Source organism: Wasmannia auropunctata, unplaced genomic scaffold (genome assembly GCF_000956235.1).
Source record: "Wasmannia auropunctata unplaced genomic scaffold, wasmannia.A_1.0 LD334385.1, whole genome shotgun sequence".
Lineage (NCBI taxonomy): Eukaryota > Metazoa > Arthropoda > Insecta > Hymenoptera > Formicidae > Wasmannia > Wasmannia auropunctata.
Genome location: NW_012028505.1, coordinates 242,089 through 266,024, shown reverse-complemented (window position 1 = coordinate 266,024; position 23,936 = coordinate 242,089). Strand labels below are relative to the sequence as shown.

The 23,936-nt window shown below is 36.5% G+C and overlaps 1 protein-coding gene across 1 annotated transcript in view; it reads right to left on the bottom strand.

The window, feature by feature from the left end:
* Positions 1–16,231: 16,231 nt before the first annotated feature.
* LOC105458699 (transcription factor Sox-2) overlaps positions 16,232–23,936 on the bottom strand; it is a 45,605-nt gene continuing 37,900 nt past the window's right edge. Inside the window, exons 4-5 of the mRNA XM_011704194.1 lie at positions 22,392–22,534; positions 16,232–16,938 (exon numbers count right to left, since the gene is read on the bottom strand). Of these exons, the coding sequence (XP_011702496.1) occupies positions 16,384–16,938; positions 22,392–22,534 (698 nt within the window). The 3' untranslated portion in view covers positions 16,232–16,383. The remainder of the gene's footprint in view (positions 16,939–22,391; positions 22,535–23,936) is intronic.

Here is a 23,936-nt window from a genome sequence, read left to right as displayed (position 1 = left end):
ATCTCGAAAGTGTGATTTAATCTTATTTTTGTAAGAACAAGTTCGATATTGTCAATGTTCATAGAAATTTTTATTATGTAGATAATCTAATATCCATAGTCAGTTCACAAGAATTCCAATATAGCGTTCAGACTCACAACTAATGAAATAATTAGTCATATTTACTATTGTGTATATTATTGCAAAATCGCCATTGTCTATTTCAAATTTTGTGTTGAAGGATGTCGAGGGATGATCTGGTTGAAAGTGTAACGAAAGTAGACATCGGGAGTGCTATATGCGAAGAGTGGTCTCAGTCTGTTTCGCGTTACCTGTTTTTGGTGTCGCACAAAACGAGACAATAAACAAGACAACAAACAAGACAGTGTCGCACTAGTTAGTATCCGCGCGATTATAATAGTAGCCGCATTTCTTCGATTGATTTGTGTCCGCTATTTGGAGTACGGCGACGAAGAGCACGGCGGTGACGTCGGCAGGACGAGGAGACTCCAACGTGCAGCGGGGTGAGTAAATCCATTTATTAGGCTACAACTCTTGTGACTAATTATTCAGCTGTTCGGGATGATTTAGCGCCGTCGAGTCAGGTATTCATCCCGTCTTGACAGGCATTTAACGTTGTTGACTTGAATACATTACGAGTTAGACGTCTAAGAAAAAGTGGGATATACATCTCCGTTATATTCTGGGCCTATTGATAATGAGATAATAAATTTGGTTTTCCGCGCGTATGGATTAATAATTTAGTCTTTACATTTTTCTATTAATTAGCTATTTAGAATATGTTAATTGAAGTTGTCGTAACTTCTTTTAACTTAATGTGAGGAATTAATTTTTGTCTTGTGTTTATGCGTTTAAAGAAATGAATTATAACAAAAAACTAAAAGTTATAAAAAAAAGATGGAATATAAAAAATCAGTTTTTAATAAGATTTTATAAAATATTGACACGGTTATTTAAAAATTTATTAAATGTACAAATATTAGTTTAGATATCATTTTAGTTGTTATTAATCGCCTTAAAAGCTGAAAATATATGATTTAAATAATGTAGTCAGTTAAATTATTCACGATACAACAAATATTTTAAATGAAAGTGGAACGGTTTCGTGGGGAGCGTATCAAGTTGCTTTTCGTCTAGGTGGAGGTGCCAAAAAGATCTCCAATTTTTTTAAATTATACAATTTCTTTACATAACATGATTCTTCTAATTCTGCATATATAAAAGGTAAAGTTAACGGAAAAATCCATATTTTACGATATATTTTATATTTTATCATGCTATATTTCGACACAAAATATGAAATATCTATAGTAAACTCAAGATTTCTTGATAATTATACTTAACACTTTCATGCACAGAAAAATGAGATGAATCGATTCGTGTAAAGAAGATACACAGTAGCTTTAAAAAATATACATATACATATAGTTGTATATTACAAATTGCATATTTTTTTAAAAAGTAACTGTGTGTCTTTTTTTACACTAAACGATTCATCTCATTATTCTGTGCATAAATGTGTTAAACAATTGTACAATTATCAAGAAATCAATAGTTTACGAGATATTTCATATTTTATCGAAATACTGAAACCACACTTTATATCGCAGACTTCTCAAATTGAGAGAGAAAAATAAAATAAATAATATAATTTTTGTAGTAAATGTCAATATTCTTATCTATTTTTTAATTTTATCGAGTCCGATGATACCTAATATGTATCAACGTGTTTAAAAAATCAGTTTAACTTAAAACTCGGCGTTTATAACTAAAATGTTTAAACTCTAATTGAAAAATACTGTGATAAATAAAATTACTAAAAAAAATGTTTATGTACACTACAATTTATGTAGTAAGATCGGAAAGTTTTCGGGTTAATCAGAAAAGATTCAACGTGATGCATAGCATTAGCGATTACTCAACTATAACTGATAATACAAAGTTTTGAGATGATATTTATACTATACATAATGTATGATCGTATAATTTTCTTCGAGTCTTTCGTATTTCAATTTATATACTCTTCCATGATAATCAATTTTATTATAATTTGATTATAATATTTTATTTTGGAATCCGTATTGGATTCGCTATTTTGAATTTTTATGTTTCAAATTCTCAAAATAGGTCAGATGTCAAAAGGTTAAGAGAAATAAAATTCTTTATGAAAATATTTAATTTTGTTATACGCATCTTTCTCTCTAAATAATACTATAATTTGCTTTATCATTAAATTTACCCAATAAATTCAAATTAATGTTATCTGTAGGACGTGACGAGATTATCAATATAATTTTATTTACTGTAAACGTATTGTATTAAGAGAGCCGTCAGCCGTCTACGTTATTCATCAGGAAAACTCAGGGCTCAATGGTTTAAAGTGAAATTTGTTTATTGGAAAAACGTCAGCCAGATGAAATTAATTTTATACATTTGAGAGGCTCGATCAGTTTATTGAAGATAATTTTATTTATTCGAGAAAAGCGATTCCTCTCCACACAAGTTGCGAATACGAGTTTATTTATTGAAAATGTGCGTTCGTGCATCAGTATCAATTTTATTCATCGCATAAATGTGTTCAGGGAAACTAAATTAAATTTGTTTATTGAGGACGCTGTCAGATAACCGAAGCTAATTTTATTTATTGGAAAAGCGCGATTCGTGGATTATTGAAAATAATTTTATTTATTTGGAGACGCATCGCATTATCAGTTATTGACGAATTAATTAATTATTATTTGGTGATATCAGTTTATTTATTTGATGCACGCTCGGTTTTATTAATATTAATTTTAACAATCGCGGAAAAGCTCCTCCAAATAATTGAAAATCAGTTTTACACGTTCATAAATAACGCATATTCACAAATTATCAAACTTATTTAATGATCACACAATACAACTTTAATAAAAAAATTAATTTATTAATATAATAAAGAAAATATATTTAAATAATCGAAAAGAGTGTAATTATGGTAAATATCACAAATGTTGACTAAAGCGTTAATTAAAACTACAAATTTATTTAGTGTAGAACACAATATTAGAATTATTAAAAGAGCGCGCATGTATAAGTAATCATATCTACTTTTTGGAGATAATTTATTGGAGAGGCATGTTTGCGCGAGAGGTGAAGCGTGCAGAGGTAATAAAAATGAAATTTCATGTAAGTAAATTGATCAGTGAAACACGTTGATACGAATCGTGCTTTTCTCAGCGAGACGAACGAAGATTTGACGATTTAACAATTGAGAAAAAATGTAAAATAATTTATTATTATCGATATTACTTATCATACTATTTTATTGAACTCAACGGCACGTATAACATAACACAGAAGCGCGATCAGGCGCGTGGCGCCCTGGGTTCAACGATCGCTCCAGCTTGGTAAAAACTGATTTACCTGCGTCAGGTTGTTCAGGGTCGCGGACACTGACACTCTTTTTCATGGACGCGGTTCGCGAGAAATTCTGTACCTAATGCGAATTGTTACGCACGATTCTGTTGTTCACGGAACAGTGCACTGTGCGGACACTTTCGTGCAGCCTCCGTGCAAGAATCGCAAAATAATAATTTACGTGGATCCAGCGGTATTCTCGTATTCTTTTTGTTTACACATAAGCAAGTACACAAATAATTAATTTTTCTTATAATTTATGTGTTACATTATATTTTTGTCGGCTTGTCTATGATATTTGAGGAACACAGAGCGTCCGTTAAAGTACATTGCCATAGGCAAAAAAAAAATTTTAACGTGTAGTAATATTTTTTTGAAAACCTATATTTCGGAAACTAGTTGTAAGCCGCTTATGACATATGCTTATATAAACTTTTTTATTTGAAATAAATCAAAGAATTGCTCTCTTGAGTATGGTAATGTACTTAAAGAGCACCCTGTATAATGACAGTTAGTATATATTTGTATATAATACAATTAATGTAAAATATAATGAGAGAATTTATCCAGTATTAATTTCTATCATTTTATAATATAGCTTATTAATTTTGATATTGTCTCCTATGTAAATGTTTGAACATAAATCGCTATAGTAAAAAAGCATTAAGCATCTTCCTCAGACTCTTGCAAATATCAAAATAGACTTTTAATAAGATATACTTGTTGATACTAGTTGAAGCACCTGTGAAAATAATAATTATTAGTAGCAGTGTTATTAAAATACAGACTTCTCTTTCTCTCTCTTGGTAAATACCAAAATAGACTTTTATTAAGATATAGTCTTCTTGATACTAGCTGAAGCAGGTGTGTGGAAACAATTGTTAATAGCTGCTATTAATAGCGGTGTTATTAAAATACTGACGGTTGCGAATGACTTCTTGTGTTTGTGCGTGCACGGAATCGATACGCAAACACGAGTTCTGCAAGACCAGAGGGAAGGATGCCGGATGGTAGCCGGCGCGCGTTGCGGTTCGCAACCGTAATGCGTGTAAGCCTCCTGCGCGAGTGTTTGCGTAACAACCGCGGTGTGGTTTGCTGCCACCGGCGACGATTGACTTGTCTAAATAATGGCACCTGTTTCGTTCTATCGAAAATAATTACTCGGCAAACAACACGGGGCGAGCCGTTCCCCGCCCGTCTGAGATTATAAGCGATAATTCGTTAACCACACGAAGCGCGATTTACTTCTTGATTGTACTTAATCTTAAAAATACATACCTTCCGATGTGATCGATAAACTGTACGCTTGCGCCTTAAGGAGTCAAGATTTTCAATTATCTCTAATATATGCATATGTATAGTAATTACCCGCGGACAAAAGATGGATAATGAAAGAACAATCGATCGCAAGAAATAATTATACGTAATTGAACGTTAAGAGAAATTCACGTGTGAATTGAAACCGCCGCCGCCGCCTGTGCACTGAAATGCGCGTTGTTCACGGCACATTTCAATCAACGACAGAGGCGAGCTGTATTCACATAAACCTGGAACCAGAAATCCATTTTACTTTCCTCATTGTCGGTGTTATCTGGACATGCCTGGTGCCTCTCGCATCAATCGATGGGCCACCATTCACCGAACACAAGAGATGGTAAATAACTTCTTTATTGGTAAAAGTGAACTTGCCTTGGTTCTCACACCCGGACCTTCAATTCGGAATGTCATTGTGCAGTTTATGAATCGAACAGTTCTGTTTGCTTCTGTGTGTGCTGTTCTGTTTGCCGGAGGCAGCGAGCGCCCAATAGGGACAAAGCTAACACAAGGGAGAATCTGGTGGATACACTGATCTAACGATCCATCCAGTCATGTATAGCCTTTACCAATCTTCGATACAGATCGGGGAATTTAATTCGCAGTTCAGTGCATTCGGGGTTTCTTGAAAAGGGCGATTAGTATTTCAGATGGAGAAGCGAGATAAGAAATGTAATGATCACTTTGGCAATAATTTAAGCTATTAAATTCATAGAGATTTAAATTTCATATATAAAATCCTTCAAGATAATGATCTTAAATTAGAAAAGAAGAAATGTCGAATTCAAACAGTCAGGGAACGGTATAGTTCTCTCTAGTAAAATTGCGCGGTCGTTGAAAGAAGAGCGTGGGAAGAACTTGAAGATTCACATTCCGACAATTTCGCTTTCGCCACTCGTGACGCGAGCTATATTCTTCGTTGTATAATCATCTTAATGGGAGGGCGGTTTTAATATATTCTTTTTTAATCAGCAACATAAAGAAGCATTAACGGACACCAATATTGAGCAAATATTTTTTTTTAATGACAAACGTGTAATTTATACTTAAATTAGTGACCAATTATCTTAAATATTGACTGTCTTAGTGAACAATTTTTGTTAAAACAGATCGATAGCTGTATGGGATTCAAGAGATAGTTCAACAATATCACATTGATTAACATTATGTCACAATAACCGAATTACAATCGCTAATCGCGTGCCGTGTCGAAGGAAAATTTGTCCTGGAATATTAATTTTATTAGGCATGCATAAATAGCCATTGAATCTGATTGTGAGGAAAATCTGGCTAAATGTGTAATGAAATTAATAACTGTTTTATTAATGCATTCTAATGACTCTTGTGGAAATTGAATGACAGTAAATATAATCGGATAACGTTATAATGTTGATTAACAAATTGCATCTGGTAATTAACGAAACGCATGTCTTTTTGTATGAAAATTTATCTGATAGTATTTAGTTGGCGAAACACGAAAGCAGCGATTGAATTAATGACTGTTTTATTAATGAGGAATATATGGGTTTCGCAACGAGGACGGTGATAGAGATCTCTGATAACGTTGATTAACATAATGAGAATAACAATTGGAGAAATACGATGGTGAAGAATTTTCGAATAAAGACGCTTTAATTAAAATAATTAAGTATGCTTTTGCTCGTTCAATAATTTCAAGAATGTTAATTAAAAGGATTAAATGTGAAATTGTTAATCAAAAATATCAATATTTCCTTCCATACGTAATTGTAAATCAAGTATCAAGTTTTTTCGACAAAAAAAAATAATGCAATGAAATAATTAAATGAGATTGCTTGCAAATCGTTATTTTTTCAAATAAAAATTTTGTAATATGTTTATTTACCTTTTAATAATTTTATACCTGAGTTTATAATTGATAATAACATTTTCATTACTTAATTTTACGCCATTTTTTTTATTTCATTTATTATTTCTGACGCTTCTCACTGATACGATGATGACGTCGAATACCGAATCTCTTGCAGTCTTAATTGAAGGATCCCGCGCATACTTTCCTCGTTCCCGATATCCGAAATCCCGCGCATTCCATGGCCAGCAGGTACTAATGAAGTCGTGAGAGGTCGGCCCGGGAATTGTGACGCGCGCGCTTTCGGCGGCGCGGGTGTGGGATGGCAGGGGGGAGTGGGGGGGGGGAGGGAGGAAACCGGCAGAGATGATTTAGATTCCACCTAAACGATCTGTCTATGCCGGCCTGACGGCTCGGCGGCGTTCAGGTCAAGTTCATCGCCGTTCACTTGGTATAATGGATTTAATGAGAAGGTAGCCACCTCCGCACACCCCGACGTGTCAGGACTTACCCGGTTTCATCGAGTTAGGATAGAAGGTGGGGAAAGGGGGAGCAGGGAACGGGGGGGGGTTCTGCATCCTTCTTCATCGCTTCCCCGCTTGCAGAAGCTACGCACGCTTCGGCGAAGGGCGTGTTTAAGGTGATCCTCTCGGGATCAGAAACAATGGACGTGCCTTTCGAGAGGATAATGACGGTGAAAATTGTCAGTTTGTCGTGCACCCGGGGGCCCCTAATCACTGTTCTCGCGGCTTGTATCTTGTTATCATGCACACGTCGAGGGCAACGCTACTGTGTTGGCTCGCGCCCTTTTTATCCAGTCACCGGCCGCAAGCGGGTTAACGACGCCGTCGTGACGTGTAACTATTCATTACGTCTTTTGGCGAGAGATACTTCTCTATTCATTTTAAAATGTGACACGAACCCTTATTTTTTTTTGGTCATTTAGATTGTACGTTTTCGACGGAATGAAGAGGGTTGAAAGTATTTTTTTTGTTTTTTTTTTGTTTCATAAAGTTACGCCTTACGTTTTATTTCGAATTATTTTTCAATGTTATATTGTGTTTTTTCTTCTTCAAATTGTACGAATGAATTTATTGAACGTCTGTTAATGTAAAGACTTCCCTGTTGCAAAAATATTTTATCTAACAACTCTTTGTAGAAATATTTTCTGAAAGAAATTAAGAATCTCGAAGTAACTGGAAGTTTGTAAATGTTTCTCAAATATTTTTAAAGAGCTATATTTAGTTCTTCTAAAGCATTTTAATTTCTAAAAGGCTTTTACATTTTGGAAAGAGAGAGAGAGAGAGAGAGAGAGAGAGAGAGAGAGAGAGAGAGAGAGAGAGAGAGAGAGATTCTTATTACAGTTTGATAAATCAAGCATTTTTCTAAACGAAAGATTAAGAAATTTTACTTAAAATAACAAAATTACTCGCGCTGTCCGCTGAAATAAATCGTTGGCCGTTATGCATCGATGCACAATGCGCGTCGAAACTTGACGCGCGTTCAGCCGAACACTTGGAAAAAAACTAAGAAGGCTTCGACCACCGTTGCGTCGCCCATTGTCACGGATGGAAAGAACGGCAGCTGTATGATCGCGACAGCCATTTGGAAACTCGAGCCATTTATTCGTTCGCACCTTCACACCGCTCCCCCGAATCCGTGAAAACACCCAAGCTCTTTCAAGCGGATAAATACCGAGATTCTTTTCTGAATGGGTCGTGCATGGAAACGAGGCTGCACCAGTGTCCTCCTGAATTGTGAAGAGGGCAGGGGGTAGGGGGGAAGACACTCCCCGCCAAGACAAACTTTTCTTCGGCGGAATAACTTTGGAGATATATTCTTTCAAAATCTGGTCTTTAACTCTTCATTCATGCATAACTCCGAGACCTTTTTCCGTCCGGATGTAGAAAACTGCTTTTCTGTGTGTCAATTTATAGGTATATATATATAAAAAGAAGTTTTGTAATGATTATTTGAGAGAGACGCTTTAAAAATTATATGCTACCGTGAACGTTGTTTTTTTTTGTTACACAATTGGAGTATCGGCGATTTTGTTCTAATTTTTACAAAGAGAAATTATCAAAAATTATTTAGTTAAATTAAATTTTACATTTAAATGCTATTACGCTGAAATTGAAAAGGAAATAATGATATAAAGCGTTTGGAGAAGGATAATATTTAACGTTTATTTTTCATTTACGGTACAATATTTATAACTTACTTTTATCTCTAACATTATACGTCGATAATTTATAGCTTATCGTAACGATACGAATATAAAGATTAAGTTCCAGTTTTTGAGCTAGATATTATCTCATTTAGTTTCTTCCTTGCGCAATCGATTCTCGCGGAAGCGCAAACGAATAAAAAATAATTCCTAATTAGATTCTAATTAAAATAATTCGCCTTGTAATTTACATTGAATAATTCATGGAAAATATTTTCACAGCGACATAAGTAATGTACCAATATCAGCAATATCTTACAAAAGAAATCAATAAAAAACAATTTATTACATTAAAAATCATTGACAGGCATATACCTTCACACAGGGAATGGAAAGTCACTTTTTAAGAGTAATTAGTTACTCGTTACCAAGTAAAAAAAATTACTGATTTTTAAATCGAGTTATTGATTTTTTAAAATAATTTATTATCGTTACCGTTATTTAAAAAAGTAACGATTCGTTACTTTTTCCTTACTTTTAATGCTGAAACAAGATCAGTCTAAATATGATGGATTGACTTTGTATGTTAGTAGATTTAATTTTTACATCATATACGACTTCGTCAGTCTCTTCTTAAAAATTTATTGCGAAAAATATCTGCGTTTCAAAATTTAATTGGCGTATAATTTGTATAAACACATAAAAAATTGGACGAAACTAGTTTCGACTTTATAAAAAATTTTTTTATCATATACGATTTCGTCAGTCTGTTTCCCTACCATAATTCATTCCTTGGATCTCGGTGCCATGATAAGCATATGTGATTTGAGGTATAAACAACAGTGTAGCTCGCAATATAAGGTGTAGATACTTGTATTTTTATGTTTGCAACAAGTAACAACCATCGCGTACGATGGTTGTTACTATTTATCATCACGATTTTCCACGAAAATATATAAAAATAATATTGATGTAAAAAGGATAGTATCGCGTATGTGTGTACCACGCGATACTTCGTCAGTCGTGTATGATAAAAAAGATTTTTGGAAAATCGAAACTAGTGTCGTCCAATTTTTTATGTGTTTATACAAATCATGCGCCAATTAAATTTTGAAACGCAGAGATTTTTCACAATAAATTTTTAAGATGCTTATTAACGTAAATATCATTAAGTTACTTGTCAAATTGAATTTGTGATATTGATTGGTTTATGGCATTGGTTTCTTAAGATGACATAATGTGATGATGATCGCGAAGTAAAAAAACTACGCGTCTGCTTTCTGTGACAAGAATCCGCTCCGAATCTATTAGAACAATAACAGATTTTTAATCATCTCTCAATAACGGTAAACCATCGAGAGTATCTCTGGCAGGAAAATCTCTTGCTTAATAGATAGTTCGGAACTGGCATTAAAAACCGTAAGTATCCCGCATATCTGCGGATATATGCAGAAGTCATCATCGTCACCGCATCTCTGACAAGAGATTACGTATTAAGGAGGAGAAGATGTCATAAACCAATCACCGAGCTGTATTCCCAGATAGCACAGAGAGTGAAAAAAGAACTCAGTTATATGTCACCAATTCATTTTCAGATGCAAAAAGAGTTCTTTTTCTAAAAGGGATTCCTCTTGCACCTGAAAATGAACTCAGAATTGATGACATAAAACTGAATATACTAATGAATTCTTTTGGGCTGTGTGTGCTATCTGGGTTAACATCTTAAGACATTATTTAAAACAGTCTTGAAATAACAACAAACAATGAGTACAGCTAAAGACTGAAGATTCAAAATTATGTCACAAATAGGTTCAAAATACAAAAAGTAAAAGTAACTGTACAATTCGTTACCGTTACCGAAAAAAAATATATAACTATACGTTACCGTTACAGTTACAAAAAAAAAAGAGTAACGTCGTTACTAAAATAGACCGTTACTAAAAAAAAGTAACTGTAGCGGTAACGGCGTTACAAACGAGTAACTTCCAATCCCTGCGTTTACATTTTGTATATTAATTAATTTTGGGACATTTTTGATATCGTGGCGTAAAGAGTTGCGAGTTTGTTCTCTGTGCTAAAAATTCGAAGGGAGAATTCAAATTTACTTATCAGATTTTAAACAAATAATAAGAAATATTTAGTTTTTATTTGTTCGTCATTTCTGCAAACCACCGAGAGTATCTCTACCAGGAGAATCTCTTCTAGTATAGGCCGAAATCGGCGTTAAAATAAATGGGACAGTGAGTCCCATATATCTGCGGATATATGCAGAAGAGGTCACCATGTCTCGAACGTTGAGACTAAAGAGATATTCTCATGATTTTTTTTACGTATTTATATTCTCTCCTTACGAAATAATATTATTCTTTAGACTTTAGTTAAAGTTCTCGCAAACACGCATTCAACACATTAAAAATATACATTATAAAGATTAATAATAAATATACATAGTATATTTATTATTAATTACGAAGTATTGAACATATATGTTTTAGCCAAGATTTTAGCCCCAATTATGACTAAGTTCAATGGTGTTTTTTTTTCCTTTAAGATTGCATTCGCGCAATGTTTTCACAGAGCAGACTTTAACATTGCTTTTATGGAAACATTGCACTGCTGCAGTCCCAAGGAAAACCGCCATAGGTTCATACAATTGTATGTTCCATACATTTTGGTAAAAACATAATAAATTTTTTTTTATAATAATTTTTGTAATTATTTTTTTGTAATAGATTCTAATTAATGGTAACAAAACAATTATCAGAAATTTTCAAAAGTAATTCAAAAAGTAATCTAAAAATTATCTAAAAAGAATTATTTGTTATTATTATGAATACGCAATGCGATTTATGATAAAAAATTTATGACGACAATCGAAGCAATTAAAAAACATTGTCAACAAATTTTTTCGAATAATACGCGACTGAAACTTATAATACAATTATTTACAAGATTTACTATACATTCACGACTCAAGTAATATCAATGAAAGTGTGGGGAATAAAGAAAAAGTTAAAATACATAAATGTAGAGTAGGACTTGAAAATTTAAACAAAAAATTAAATATGGAGACGGCGAGTACGATTATCGGCGCGATAATTGGTGCGCAGAAATAAATTAACACATATTATTAACTGTGACAAAGTTATAATTAGATTTGAACGTTTCGGCTCTTTTTTTGAGCCATCTGTCATTATTATCTGCTTTTATACTCTTTTCTCATTCTGTGTTTTCTTTTTCGTGTACTAATAGGCGTTAAGTATATTCTTTTTTAAGAATTGACCCAATGGGGCCAAAGTAGATCCAAAATTGAATAGAAATTGAATAGCTCACGTTAGCACGAGCCTGTCAATCGCCATGGTCGAATATGCTCGAATGAGAGGCTCTGAATGTTCTATGAAACCATCGAAAAGATTTTAGATTTTGAATTTGTTATAGATATTGTATTCTTTGCCGCCGATATGTGTATGGTTTACGTGAATGCATGGCAGACGTGAAAATTACGACCGCATTCTGTCGTTTAAGTTATGCCTATCTTGGAAAACAGTAATGAATTTTCCGGAATTAATGGTATCACGACGTGAAACTTTTAGCTAGGTAAATCGTTTATACACTGAGAAAAAAAAATTGATTGTACGAATTAAATTTGTATAGTTGTTTGGTACAATGGTTGATTCAACAATTTATTCTTTAGTTGTACAAAGAAAAGTATAGTTTATTCATGTCAATCATCAAAATTTTTTAATTTTAAGTAAAACCAACTCAATTAAATTATTTTATTCAAAATACTAGTAGTATTTATTTGTGTTTGCATGCTGTTTAGTCACCCAAGTAATATACATATTTGTTCAAATTCCAAGTATCAAACTGACTAAACGATACTTTCGACACGTATTTTAGGATATACGTACATATTTAAAAATAGCGATGTGTAAGATAAATAATAAAATGTCACAATAAGTCCAAATGAGTCAGCGACAATAAAATTTAGTTAGTGCAATAAAAGAAAGAGTACAAAAGAAAAAACGATGAACAAATTAAAATAAGTTAACAAAAAAGTTGTGTAAAGTAGCCATTGCGTACGTCTGTTTAATAAAGTCAATAATAAAATGTGATTTTAATGAAAAATTTGCTTGACTCGTACTCGACGTCTCCACGTTTAATTTTTTTTTATGTAAGATTATGTACGTTTATGTAAGTATCGCGTCTCATTCTTCCAGACAAGATCGGAACACTTACGTTAGACTCTTGGACACCACGCGCGCACATGATTCCATTTGTACTGCTTTCTCCTCCTAAGGATTACGAGTCTTTGGGTCGCTACTAGATGGTGAGACCGTAAGAAAGCGGATTCGCGTTCGGAAACCCAAAAGAAGCCAATTCTTTTTGCTACGCTAGTTCTCAATTCTTATTATGTACACTACATCGGACCCTCGTAAAAAAGAACTACTAGTGCGGTGATAACACTACTACATTTCAGTAGTGTTTTTACTGCACTAGTAGTTCTTTTTTTACTAGGGGATGTCCTTATTTGGCAGGAATACTCTCGGTGGTTTTGCCTTGCCTTTCCGAGAGGTGGCGATCGCTTTCCAGAGACCGTGTTTCCGATTTGCGCCGCCAAATGCCGTGTAGATCACTGACAGCGCATTCCAGAGCACCGTAGTTCTTGCCTTCTGGGTGGTTTTTGAACCTGGATCCTCGGCACAGCAAGCTGCCACGCAGCGCCCTGCGCCACGATCGCCACTTATGTACACTATATACAAAACGATTTTTAATATTTGAATCTTGAATATCACTAGTCAGACACAGCGAAAGTCCTCTCGCGGTCTTCGTTGTCGTCTGCAATAACGCTTCAACGTAACATGTCGTTAGTCGTCCTCCGAAGTCGTCCATTAGCCAGGTCTAATTCTGCTGCTAGAGCGATGTTGTTGAGTATATCCTGCTGTTCAGGAAAATACTTCAATCTTCCTTAGTCGATAACAGATTTTTCCAGATCGGTGGTCTCGAGTTCGAATCCTCACCCCACATGTTCGCTTCGATTTTATGAGGTTTATTAGAAATGTAATTTATAGCTATTCCCATTTCTATTATCGTTACATCATTTGATATCTTCAACATATGACTGCGATGATTTTTCGTTCTTCTTTATGTAGGAGACGTCAGTCAGGCCGACATACATTTGATTACAATTGTTCTTCACTTCATATCTTCTTCCTTTGACTTTCTTGCCTCTTGTCAGAAGCGTGGCGATCCCTCAACGTATTTCTGCGATGTGCGCTATTTACAATTTACATATATACGGGGACTTATACAGTCGGTTCCGAGCGGCCTAATTAGAGGGCATTCTTATGACAGGATATACTCTCGACGGTTTTCCAATTGCCTTCTGAGAGGTAGCGCTCGAATAAAAATTCGATATAAAAGTATGTGATTTTAATCCCTTTTTAAATTCCTAATTAGAGGGGTTTTAATTTTTACGCAAGATTTTACTCTCGGTGATTTTTCCCATTGCCCATCAAGAGACAGCGATCGAATAAAACTCCGATGTCTCTGGTCGGATTTAAACTCGGGTCTTCGGCGGTTCCTTAACATTCCAATTTTCGCCTCGTAGAAGTTTCGTTTACGCTTCTGTCACTTTCCCCTCACGTTCGACTTACGCTCCGATTTTTATTTTCACCAAAGTTGAGTGGTAATTTGAACGTATGCAGTGATAAGGCTGTTACTATGCGTTGCTACGACTGTACCGCTCTAGCGATCGTCCCTCTCGGAATGCTCGTGCATCTTCTAATATTAATTACAGTTCAGTGATACCGCTTCTGTTTTCTGCTACCTTCCATCATTAGGCCCTTTACTTGCAGTATCTCCGTAACTTTTAGCAGATCGCCCACCTGATCCTTCCATCACGTTTGTTTTACCACGATGCATAAACTCCAGAACATAAAATAATACGAAGCATAATGCAACTTCTTTCTTTAATCATTCTTCTTTAAATATTTCTGATTCTACATTAGTTTCATTGTAGAAAAGTCCACGAGCTTTGGAATCGAACATAAATGCTACATAATGTTTCATTAACTTCACTTTGTGCTTAAATAACTTTAATCTCGACTCTTTCCAATTCAGACTTACAGATTCACAGGTAAGTGAATTTGATGATAAGCGCATACGTACGTGTGTTTATAATTTTCCATGCATTCACTGCCTCTCTTTTTGTTGCATAATCTCCGATATACATATACGTCACCATGTTTTGTTGCGTAATCTCGATATATATATATGTTGCCACGTAAGTTTCAACGTTTATTTCTGCAACGCCGGTTCCGATGTTTCAAACGGCCTGTTAGAAGAGATATCCTTTTGGCAGAGGTACTCTCGGCTTCATTTCCGAATACTTGACGTCTTTGAACAGGATTGTTTGATGTTCGCATGTCTGATTGAAAAATAAAGTCCAAAAGTAGGTCAGAGCACGCAGCCAGCATGATCTTATGGCACTTGAGTACCGTAGGGTGACAAATGTCTCGTCATACAGCAGTGTACGGATCCTACGTAATTTATTAGTCACTTTAATTATTTAACTTTCAAAGGTTTAAACCGATTGTAAGACCATTTAAAAAATTTTCGCAAGTCTCTGTAAAAGTGAATCAGTGGAATTATCACTAATCGTCAGTGTATATCATTTTCCAGTAACATGCTAGGTTTTCGGCACAGAAAGCAGACGCTTTCCGAAGCAGAAATAAAATGCGACAATTTCTGATGCCTGATACGGACATGATTAGGCACACCGTAATAAATTAAGATTGGTCCTTACAAGGCTCAAATCTGGCAAATAGGGTACTCTGATTTGAGCTTAAACACCGGCATGTACACTTACGGCTCTTCTTGTAAGAGCCCGGATCTTATCCACAATCGATTGAAATCGATTTAGAGTTACATTGTTCTGGGTGGATTTAAATCTGGGTCTCTGGCACCGAAAGCCGACGCGTAGCTTCTCGCGCCACATTTTGTTCTGTGTGAGAACGATGGATTTATATTCTCAAGGTCTCAAGTCCGATCATCGTCCCATATATGTCTCGATTTTGTAACAGAAGATTGGAAATTAAATGTGAAGAAGGAGGTGACAAAATCTGTTTCGCAGGAATCCATATTAAAATCATCACGTCGGATACATGATTCACTTCTGTAGGTAAATGATAACGATTGTAATAATGATTCTTTGTACAAGCTCCAGAGCCTTTCACAAAGAGATAATCCGAGTTATTATCCTGTCCATCGATCTTGCTTCTGATAATTTCTTTTACCATCCCAGCTCGTGTCCGCGCCTTTGATTGTAGCGCGATAAGTCTCCGGTAAGATTTCATGATCGACGATACGTAATTCCGTACGTGTGAGAGAGCAGTTGACCGCTACATATCATACGTAACGTATCGATTTTCGTCTTGTTAAATCCACGATCATCACGGATCGCGAGAGAGACACATATAAATTGAATCGTTCGACTTCTTCTTCTTGCTCGGTCACATCCCATCTTTTTTTTTTTTTCGAATCATCGGAACCGCGATTGATGATATCCGGAAAGGCCTGTGCTTCCGTCGGGCACCGTCGTCTCGTTTCATGGAGTCCGCGGTAGCCGTCACAGCAGTTGTTCCTCGAAGATCGATCAGAGCTACGTCCTGTCGGGTCACAAGATCACCGTCAACGGCCGTCGGGTTGCAATCATCTCGTTTGTCGGTGCCATTTGGTATCCACCGTACTGGCCCATCTGCGAATTCAGCAGGCCGCTGGCTTGGACCGATCCGGGATAGTACGCCGGCAGAGTCGCGCCGGGGCTCGCGACCGACGACGTCGACGTTGAACTCGCGCTGGACGAGCCCTGCTCCGTCCTCTCGTGCTGCTTGCTCGTGTCCGGCGATTCCGCGGGCGGTGACCTCGCGGGTCCGCTTCCCCCGACGACGCTGTTCGGGCTGGACTCCTCGTAGAGCTTGTTGGGCTCGTAACTGGGCCGATTGTATTCAATGCTCGGCTTCTGATCCATGTACAGCTTCGACTGCTCGAAATATGCCTTCGCGTCCAGGTAGGTGCGGTCAAGATAGGGGACTGTATTCTTAGGATTGGAGGAATCTAGGTACTTGGGATCTGGATACATGCTCATTGCCAGAGTGCTGGGCGGCATATAGGCGGCGCGATATTTGTCCGCCTCCATAGAGTACTTCATGGCGTCCATTGAGCCTACCATCTGTAACAGAAACAGGGAAAAAAACGGTCTAACGATCCGAACGGTATTATTATTTTTAAACATTCTTATAGGTTCCACGTATATATATATATATAATCGGATTGAATGTATATCTAATTGGAAATCAAATTGTTCAGAAAAATTCTAGATAGAGAAATATCGAATAGTAATGAGATGTTGAATTTGAATAAAAATGCACTCCTTTTAATGCAAAAAGAATCTCGCCTTCTTGTAAATCGAATATTATTCTTATTTAGAGCATTTAAAACGATATTTTAAAACAAATATTTTCTACTTTTAATCTTACTAAACATTAATTTATACCTGATTATCATATGCTGATTAGAGAAAGTGGAGTTCGAATTATTTCGGTCTCTTTTTGTTACATATAATGGAAAAAAATATAGTCAGAAATATATATTCCTTAATATTCTTTTTCTCCTATTTGTTTAACATTTTCTACTTATATCGTGTAATCCATAAAAAATCAATGATTATAATCATGCAACTACAAGCAGAAGCAATTTAGAAATATTATATCCTAAGAAAAAATATCCGCTCTCAAATGCAGGTCAACAGTCGCTCAAATGTGCCTTTTTTAAAATCCTTCGTTTATTTCAAAAAGCACTGAAACACTGCATTGAGAACAACTCGCCAATGCTCGCACGCTCGCACAATCTTCACTGCCTTGTGTGCAGTGATGTGCACATTGCGACAAATAAATGACAATCTTCTTCTAACAAATGAGGGTGGCGCGAATATCTTGCATATCCTCTTATTTTAAGAGGCTATTCGAGTTACTATAGTGAAATTTATCTCTCGATCATAACTCATACATCCACTTTTTTTAAATACAAATAGAGGAATATGCTTTATGTAAGATTTTTTGCCTAGAGGAAATGCTAAGAGGAATTCCCCGCTTACAGGTAGAATATTTTTAATGCGTCGAACTTCCAACGGTTCTAATAAAATCTAAAGTGCGCTCTACTATATTAGCGCGCTATTAGTTCGCTTCTCCGCCTGACGTTCTCGAATCTCGAAGAAAATGAACACCGAAAACGCGACACCGTCGCGAATGAACAAAAAGGGCCAAGCGACAAATTCGTGAGTCAACGCATTCGATTCGGTCGGCGCGCAAATCGCGAAATCGGTGGAGATCCGCGCGACCCCGGGACCGGAGATTTGTTCTACGTCGAAGACAACGCTGCCAATGGCCATAAATTTCGTCACGTTGGGCCAAACGCGCGGTTTGGACCAGGCTGCCGCGAGAGTTGAAGAGAAGGACCGGCTCGAGAGACCGGTGCTAAAAAAAAAAAAAAAGAAAAAAAAAAGGAGAAGAGAGGCTGCGTATAGCATTATTGCAGATATTCCCGATTCTATATTCGTGGACGAAGCACTAAAGCAAGGGATCCTTTGTCGGGTCGTTAAGCGGCTTTGTCCAGATGATTTACATTCAGTCTTAGTCCCTCCGCCCGCGCTATGACCAATTGATTGCAGCTCAGCTTCTTTCGCCTCGAAAATCTCACCTCGCTGCAATCTGCAAATTGCGTAACGATGTCCAGAAATTAAAAAAAAAGTCCCCCTCGCCGCGCGACGTTGAGGTATTCGCGTTGAAGCCGAAGATGTGATACTATTCGCGGGCGAGTACAGCGCACTTTAGCTCTTATTAGAATTTTTGTTCGACGCATTAAAGATATTCCACTTGCAAAGAATTCTTCTTGCCGTTTCCTTTATGCGTTCGCATCTTCTTTAATTAACACACACCAGTTGACACCTGATGTATTAAGTGGATTAAAAATGTTTGAAAGTATTTTCATGAGATCCCATTCGTACGTTTGCCTATACGAGTTTACACTTGTGTGTCCTCACATGTATATACAGATGTATGTATCTCATAAATTAGTTATTTCCCTATTTGATTATGCCAATATTATACATATTCCTACTTTTAACCCTAGCACGCCAATCAAGGATCTCTGTTAGGAACTTCAACTCCCTCGAATGTCAGATAATTTTTTTTATTTTCAAAGTTAGCAATACCGTGAAAAAAAAACTTTTCAAGCTTCAAGCTTTGAGAACACGTGCGCAGATATTCAGTTCATTTTTTAATTGGATGCAGTGGTGTGAAAAAAAAAGATGGTGAGCAAAAAAAGAATCTGGCGTCCTAGGATTAACCTGCAATTACTGAATCGTATTAAATGTATCCTGTTTTCATTTTTCTTATTGTCCTAAGTATATCACATATCCCCTCTTTATTTTAACTCTGGATGGCTCAAAATGCAACACCATTTTGCAACTCCACTTGTGCTGTCTTGTATTTTGTCTTTTTCATTCCAACACTCGTTATCTGCGTGAATTCCTACTTAAATTCCTCTGCATTCCTTTTTGTACTCCCTTGACTCTTTTTCTAACTCTGTTATTATGACCTCTTATCCTTTCCTTTGCATCGCTTCTGTAAGTTCCGTGTTGTCTCTTTTCCTGTATCAAATATTCACAATATGCTGCATGCCCACTTCTATAAAATTTCTTCTTCTCTATCTTTCACGCCGCGGCTTTTTGTTTTATCACATCACTTATCTCTTTATATCTGTAATCCATCTGCTTTTATATTGTTAGTTTGGTGATTAAGTAATTAATTTATTTATTTACAGTTATTATTTATTGTTTGTAGAGATGTTGCGCGTGAGATTGTTTATTTTGTCTTCACTTTTATGCCGTTTCGAGAGACTTAATTTGATCTACCGAAATCTATCCAAATTATTTTTCTAAAGTAGCTTATCAAACTTTCTCGATTTATTCGAGATAAAGTAAATTCTACGATATAAATTCGAAAATTTTGAAAAGGTAGAGTTATATAGAGATATAGTTATGTTTACACTTTATACCGTTTTGAGAGACTTAATTCGATCTACCGAAATCTATCCAAATTATTTTTCTAAAGTAGCTTATCAAACTTTCGCGATTTATTCGAGATAAAGTAAATTCTACGATATAAATTCGGAAATTCTGAAAAGGTAGAGTTATATAGAGGTATGGTTAGGTTTATCTATCGCGTAATTATATCCAATTTTAGAATATCTATAGAGTTCCACATGTGTCATTTGCCGGAAGTTCTGAAAAGGTAGAGTTATATATGGAGATACAGTCATGTTTATCTATTGCGTAACTATATATCCAATTTTAGAATCATATCTATGCAGTTCCACATGTGTGTGTGTGTGTGTGTGTGTGTGTGTGTCATTTATTTCTTTCGTCTGTCTTCTCACAGTCGTGATAGTTTGTTCCGTCTTCACTCTACGCCGTCGCTTCTCAGGGACTTAATTATCCAGCGCGATGTCACTGTTAAAAAGGACAATGACACCGTACACTATACGCCTCTGTTTTCGTTCACAAAAGACCGGCATTCTCCTTTCGCGCCATGTGTCGTCGAAGTCGTGAGCGAAAGAGAATGAGCGCACTTTATTTTCCAAATGGCCTCGGGCCGGTGGGAGAGCACAGAGAGCAAGAAAGTCAACTCCCTCGCATTGCCGGTATTGTGCTATCGGCCCTCGATATTTTCAGACGCTTCAACATTTTGTAAGAGACCTCGCTTCCTTCTCAGAAGATTTTGCACGCGAGAGAGTATCGATGAAATGTGATTCTTATAGGCCGTCGATGTGAGATTGATTTATTTTTTAATTAATTACCATGATAACGGCGATAAGACCAATTTCAATGTTATATTTGCTAACTCTTCTCGTTGTATCGCTACTGTAATGTAAACTTTGTATACAGAAAAAATTTGGCTTCACTAATTTTATTGGACTACTAAAATAATTATGTAGGACGTTCAAACTGGTTGCTAATTATTTTGATGATCCAACAAACTTATTTTCAGATCTGTAACCACTGAAATTTTTAAATATCTCATGCAACATAATCATGCAAAAATGTTTTCCGTGTACTTTATTAATTTTCCTCCGAAGTTAAAGAAACGTGATCGTGTTGTATGTATATGGAGTTTCAATTTAGTGTCGGTCTACAATGAGGATTTTAAGTTCTAAGTAGCAAGAAATATAGACTAAGTCGAATATGAGGAGAATAATCGATTGTAATTAGTGAATATCTTACAGAGTGTAAGGCTTAAAACCCTTATTGTAGACACTTACTATAGTTACTGAACTTTTATTTTCTTCAAAATGCTTTAGCCTGTTTTTAAAACGTTCGCTTCTTTTCTTCTCTTTAGCTTCTTTCAGCTCTCTTTGCCTATCATTTTATTTATTGCGTAACTATATATCCAATTTTAGAATCATATCTAAGCAGTTCCACATGTGTGTGTGTCATTTATTTCTTTCGTCTGTCTTCTCACAGTCGTGATAGTTTGTTCCGTCTTTACTCTACGCCATTGGAAAGCATTAATAAGAGAGGTTTTTCTTCACGATGACTTTTAATTTAATTTTGATTAAATTAAATTAAATTTTGATTGAGAGCTAACGTGGGCTTTTTTTTTACTATTAAGATTTTGCGATCAGACACTTTTCGCGATGTTAATGCGTCGCGGGAGGACAGAGGAAGAGCTCGAACTCGGCCGGGCGAAGATAACGCTGGAATTCTTCGAGCGTGCCGCTCGCCGCCGATGTTCGCCAATAATGGTCGCTTGTATCGCGCCGGTGCCTCGTTCCAGACGCGTCGGCCATTCAGCCGTTGAATGCAGAAATAACTAGCTATCTGTTTGTCTCCCGTAGCCAGCTGCGGAAATTCATACACAGACCACGGTCTCCGGTTTCTGTTTGCGAAGCCACCCGGGGGCTCCTTTGTTGCGACAGCGAATGCAACGTACATACACTCTCATCCCCCTCACCCGCCACATACCTTCCGCGCTTCCACCCTCATTCTTCCACCTCCTTTCCGAATCGACTCTTCTTCGTGCGTTCATGCTTACGTGCTAACGTATGTACGCGAGCGATTTCCTTTTCCTACCCCCCTTTGGTGTACTTACGCGATTAATGGTCTCTCAAGGGGATTTATCCCCACTGTCCAATTTTCTTCGGGATAAATGAATGTGTAATTGTCGCGACTGTATTGCTGCAAAATGTTTAGTTAATTGATATAGAAATTGATTGAGGTAGAAATGTATTTTGATGTATTTTTCAAATTCTTTTCTGACGAATTTGCGTCAGAAATTATTTCATTCTCTTCGAATATTTATATGTTTATGAATATCTAGTTTTTCTTTAAATTTGTTTGATTATAAAACCTTTTTAAGTAAATCTGTAATTTGATAAAGCAGGATATAGCTATATCTATATATAGAAGTTCAGTAACGCAAAATTAGGCGCGTTTAGCAAAAAGAAAAAAAAATAGAGGACAACACTTTAAATAGCAATGTATCCAGGAGAGAGCACGGGGAATTAAATACGCGTACATATAGGCTGATTTTGACATAAAAGAACACCTAGAGAATATCGACCTACCTGAGCAGGTGCCGCGAGACCAGACATGGCGGCTGACTGTTGTGCAGCCGCTGCCGCGGCCGCTGCCATACTAGCCGAAAGAGAACCATAAGGTGCACCGGTGTAATAGGAGCCTATAGCTTGACCCATGCTACCGGTCATCCCTGTAAGATCACAATGTAATACGGGTATTTATAAATAAGGTCCTGGTGATGTTCTTGTTGTCGCCACGCTTGGCGACAATAAATTTTAATTACTCGCTGGCGAAGATACGAATTAACGTTCGCCACGCGAGACTCGCGTATTAAATAACGCTGATTCGATGCTGATACCTATTATAAAGAAACATTAATTGTATTGAAAATAAAAGTAATGATATAGTGTATTGAAAATAATAGTAATGGTTTTTGTTCTAATTATATTGAAAATAATAATAATGATTCTTAATCCGTCATGTCTTATATATTTTACTTTTCCATGAGAACATCACACTGGCACTTTCGCGTTACTCTCGTGCTCCCGCGCGGAGATAAAAAAACATGATTTTATAAAGGAAAAGGAACACTTTAATGACCAACAAGAACACAAAGTAGCAAAGAACGCGTGTAAACGGTTTCGGGTCGGAAACACGTTCGTCAAGTCCGAGACAGCTCGCTTCCAAATCTGCACAGTGTCTTTTTGACAACCGAATCTCGATCGTTTCCCGGGAAACTCATCTCTCTCGATCACTTCGCGCTTAAAGCTTGGTATTTTTTCAAATACGAGCTTGCGACAATTGAAAACACATCGGTACAACACTGTGTTTGCATGTGGGGTCCTAAAGCAGCATTGATTGAAGAAAAATAAAGGATCAAACAAAAATAGACGATCGGTGATTTAGCGAATAGTATAAGTGATTATTCTTACTTCACAGAAGACGAATCATTTTCTTTTGAGACTCGACAATGGCTGCTAATGATTATCTGCCATATTTTCGGCGAAGATTGATATCTGGGTCTATCGAAAGCGCGCCTCTTTTTCTACCGTTTTGCATGTTTGCCATTCGTTTAGAGAAAGAAAGAGAGAAACAGAGAGAGAGAGAGAGAGAGAGAGAGAGAGAGAGAGAGAAAGAGAGACCCGTCGGCATGTAGACGTGCCTAACCACAAAATTCCAGAAATTTAATATCTCGCTTGGCGCAACCGGTAACAGGGTTGGGCGTTTCATAAGTTCACTCCGACGCAACCAATCCCCTAGAATTCTCCCAAAATTCTACAACCAACGTTCCAACCCACGCGGACCTCCTTTTCCTCCAACACACTCCGCTACCTCTCCCTATTCTTCTCTCTTTACTACGACGGGCGTCTTGGATGTTCTTTGCCAGTGGCCCACAGCTTTGAAGGAATGCGAAAATCTCTGTAGAACATTCACACGATACAATTCATACATTTGGATATCGCGACTTGATCTACCTCTGGGACGGGAGAATTAATTCCGAGATTCTGCGAATTTGTGAAAAATTCCATCGCGCAGCTACAATGGACACTCTCGTGGAATATTTTATATCGCGCTGAATTCATAAAAAAAAA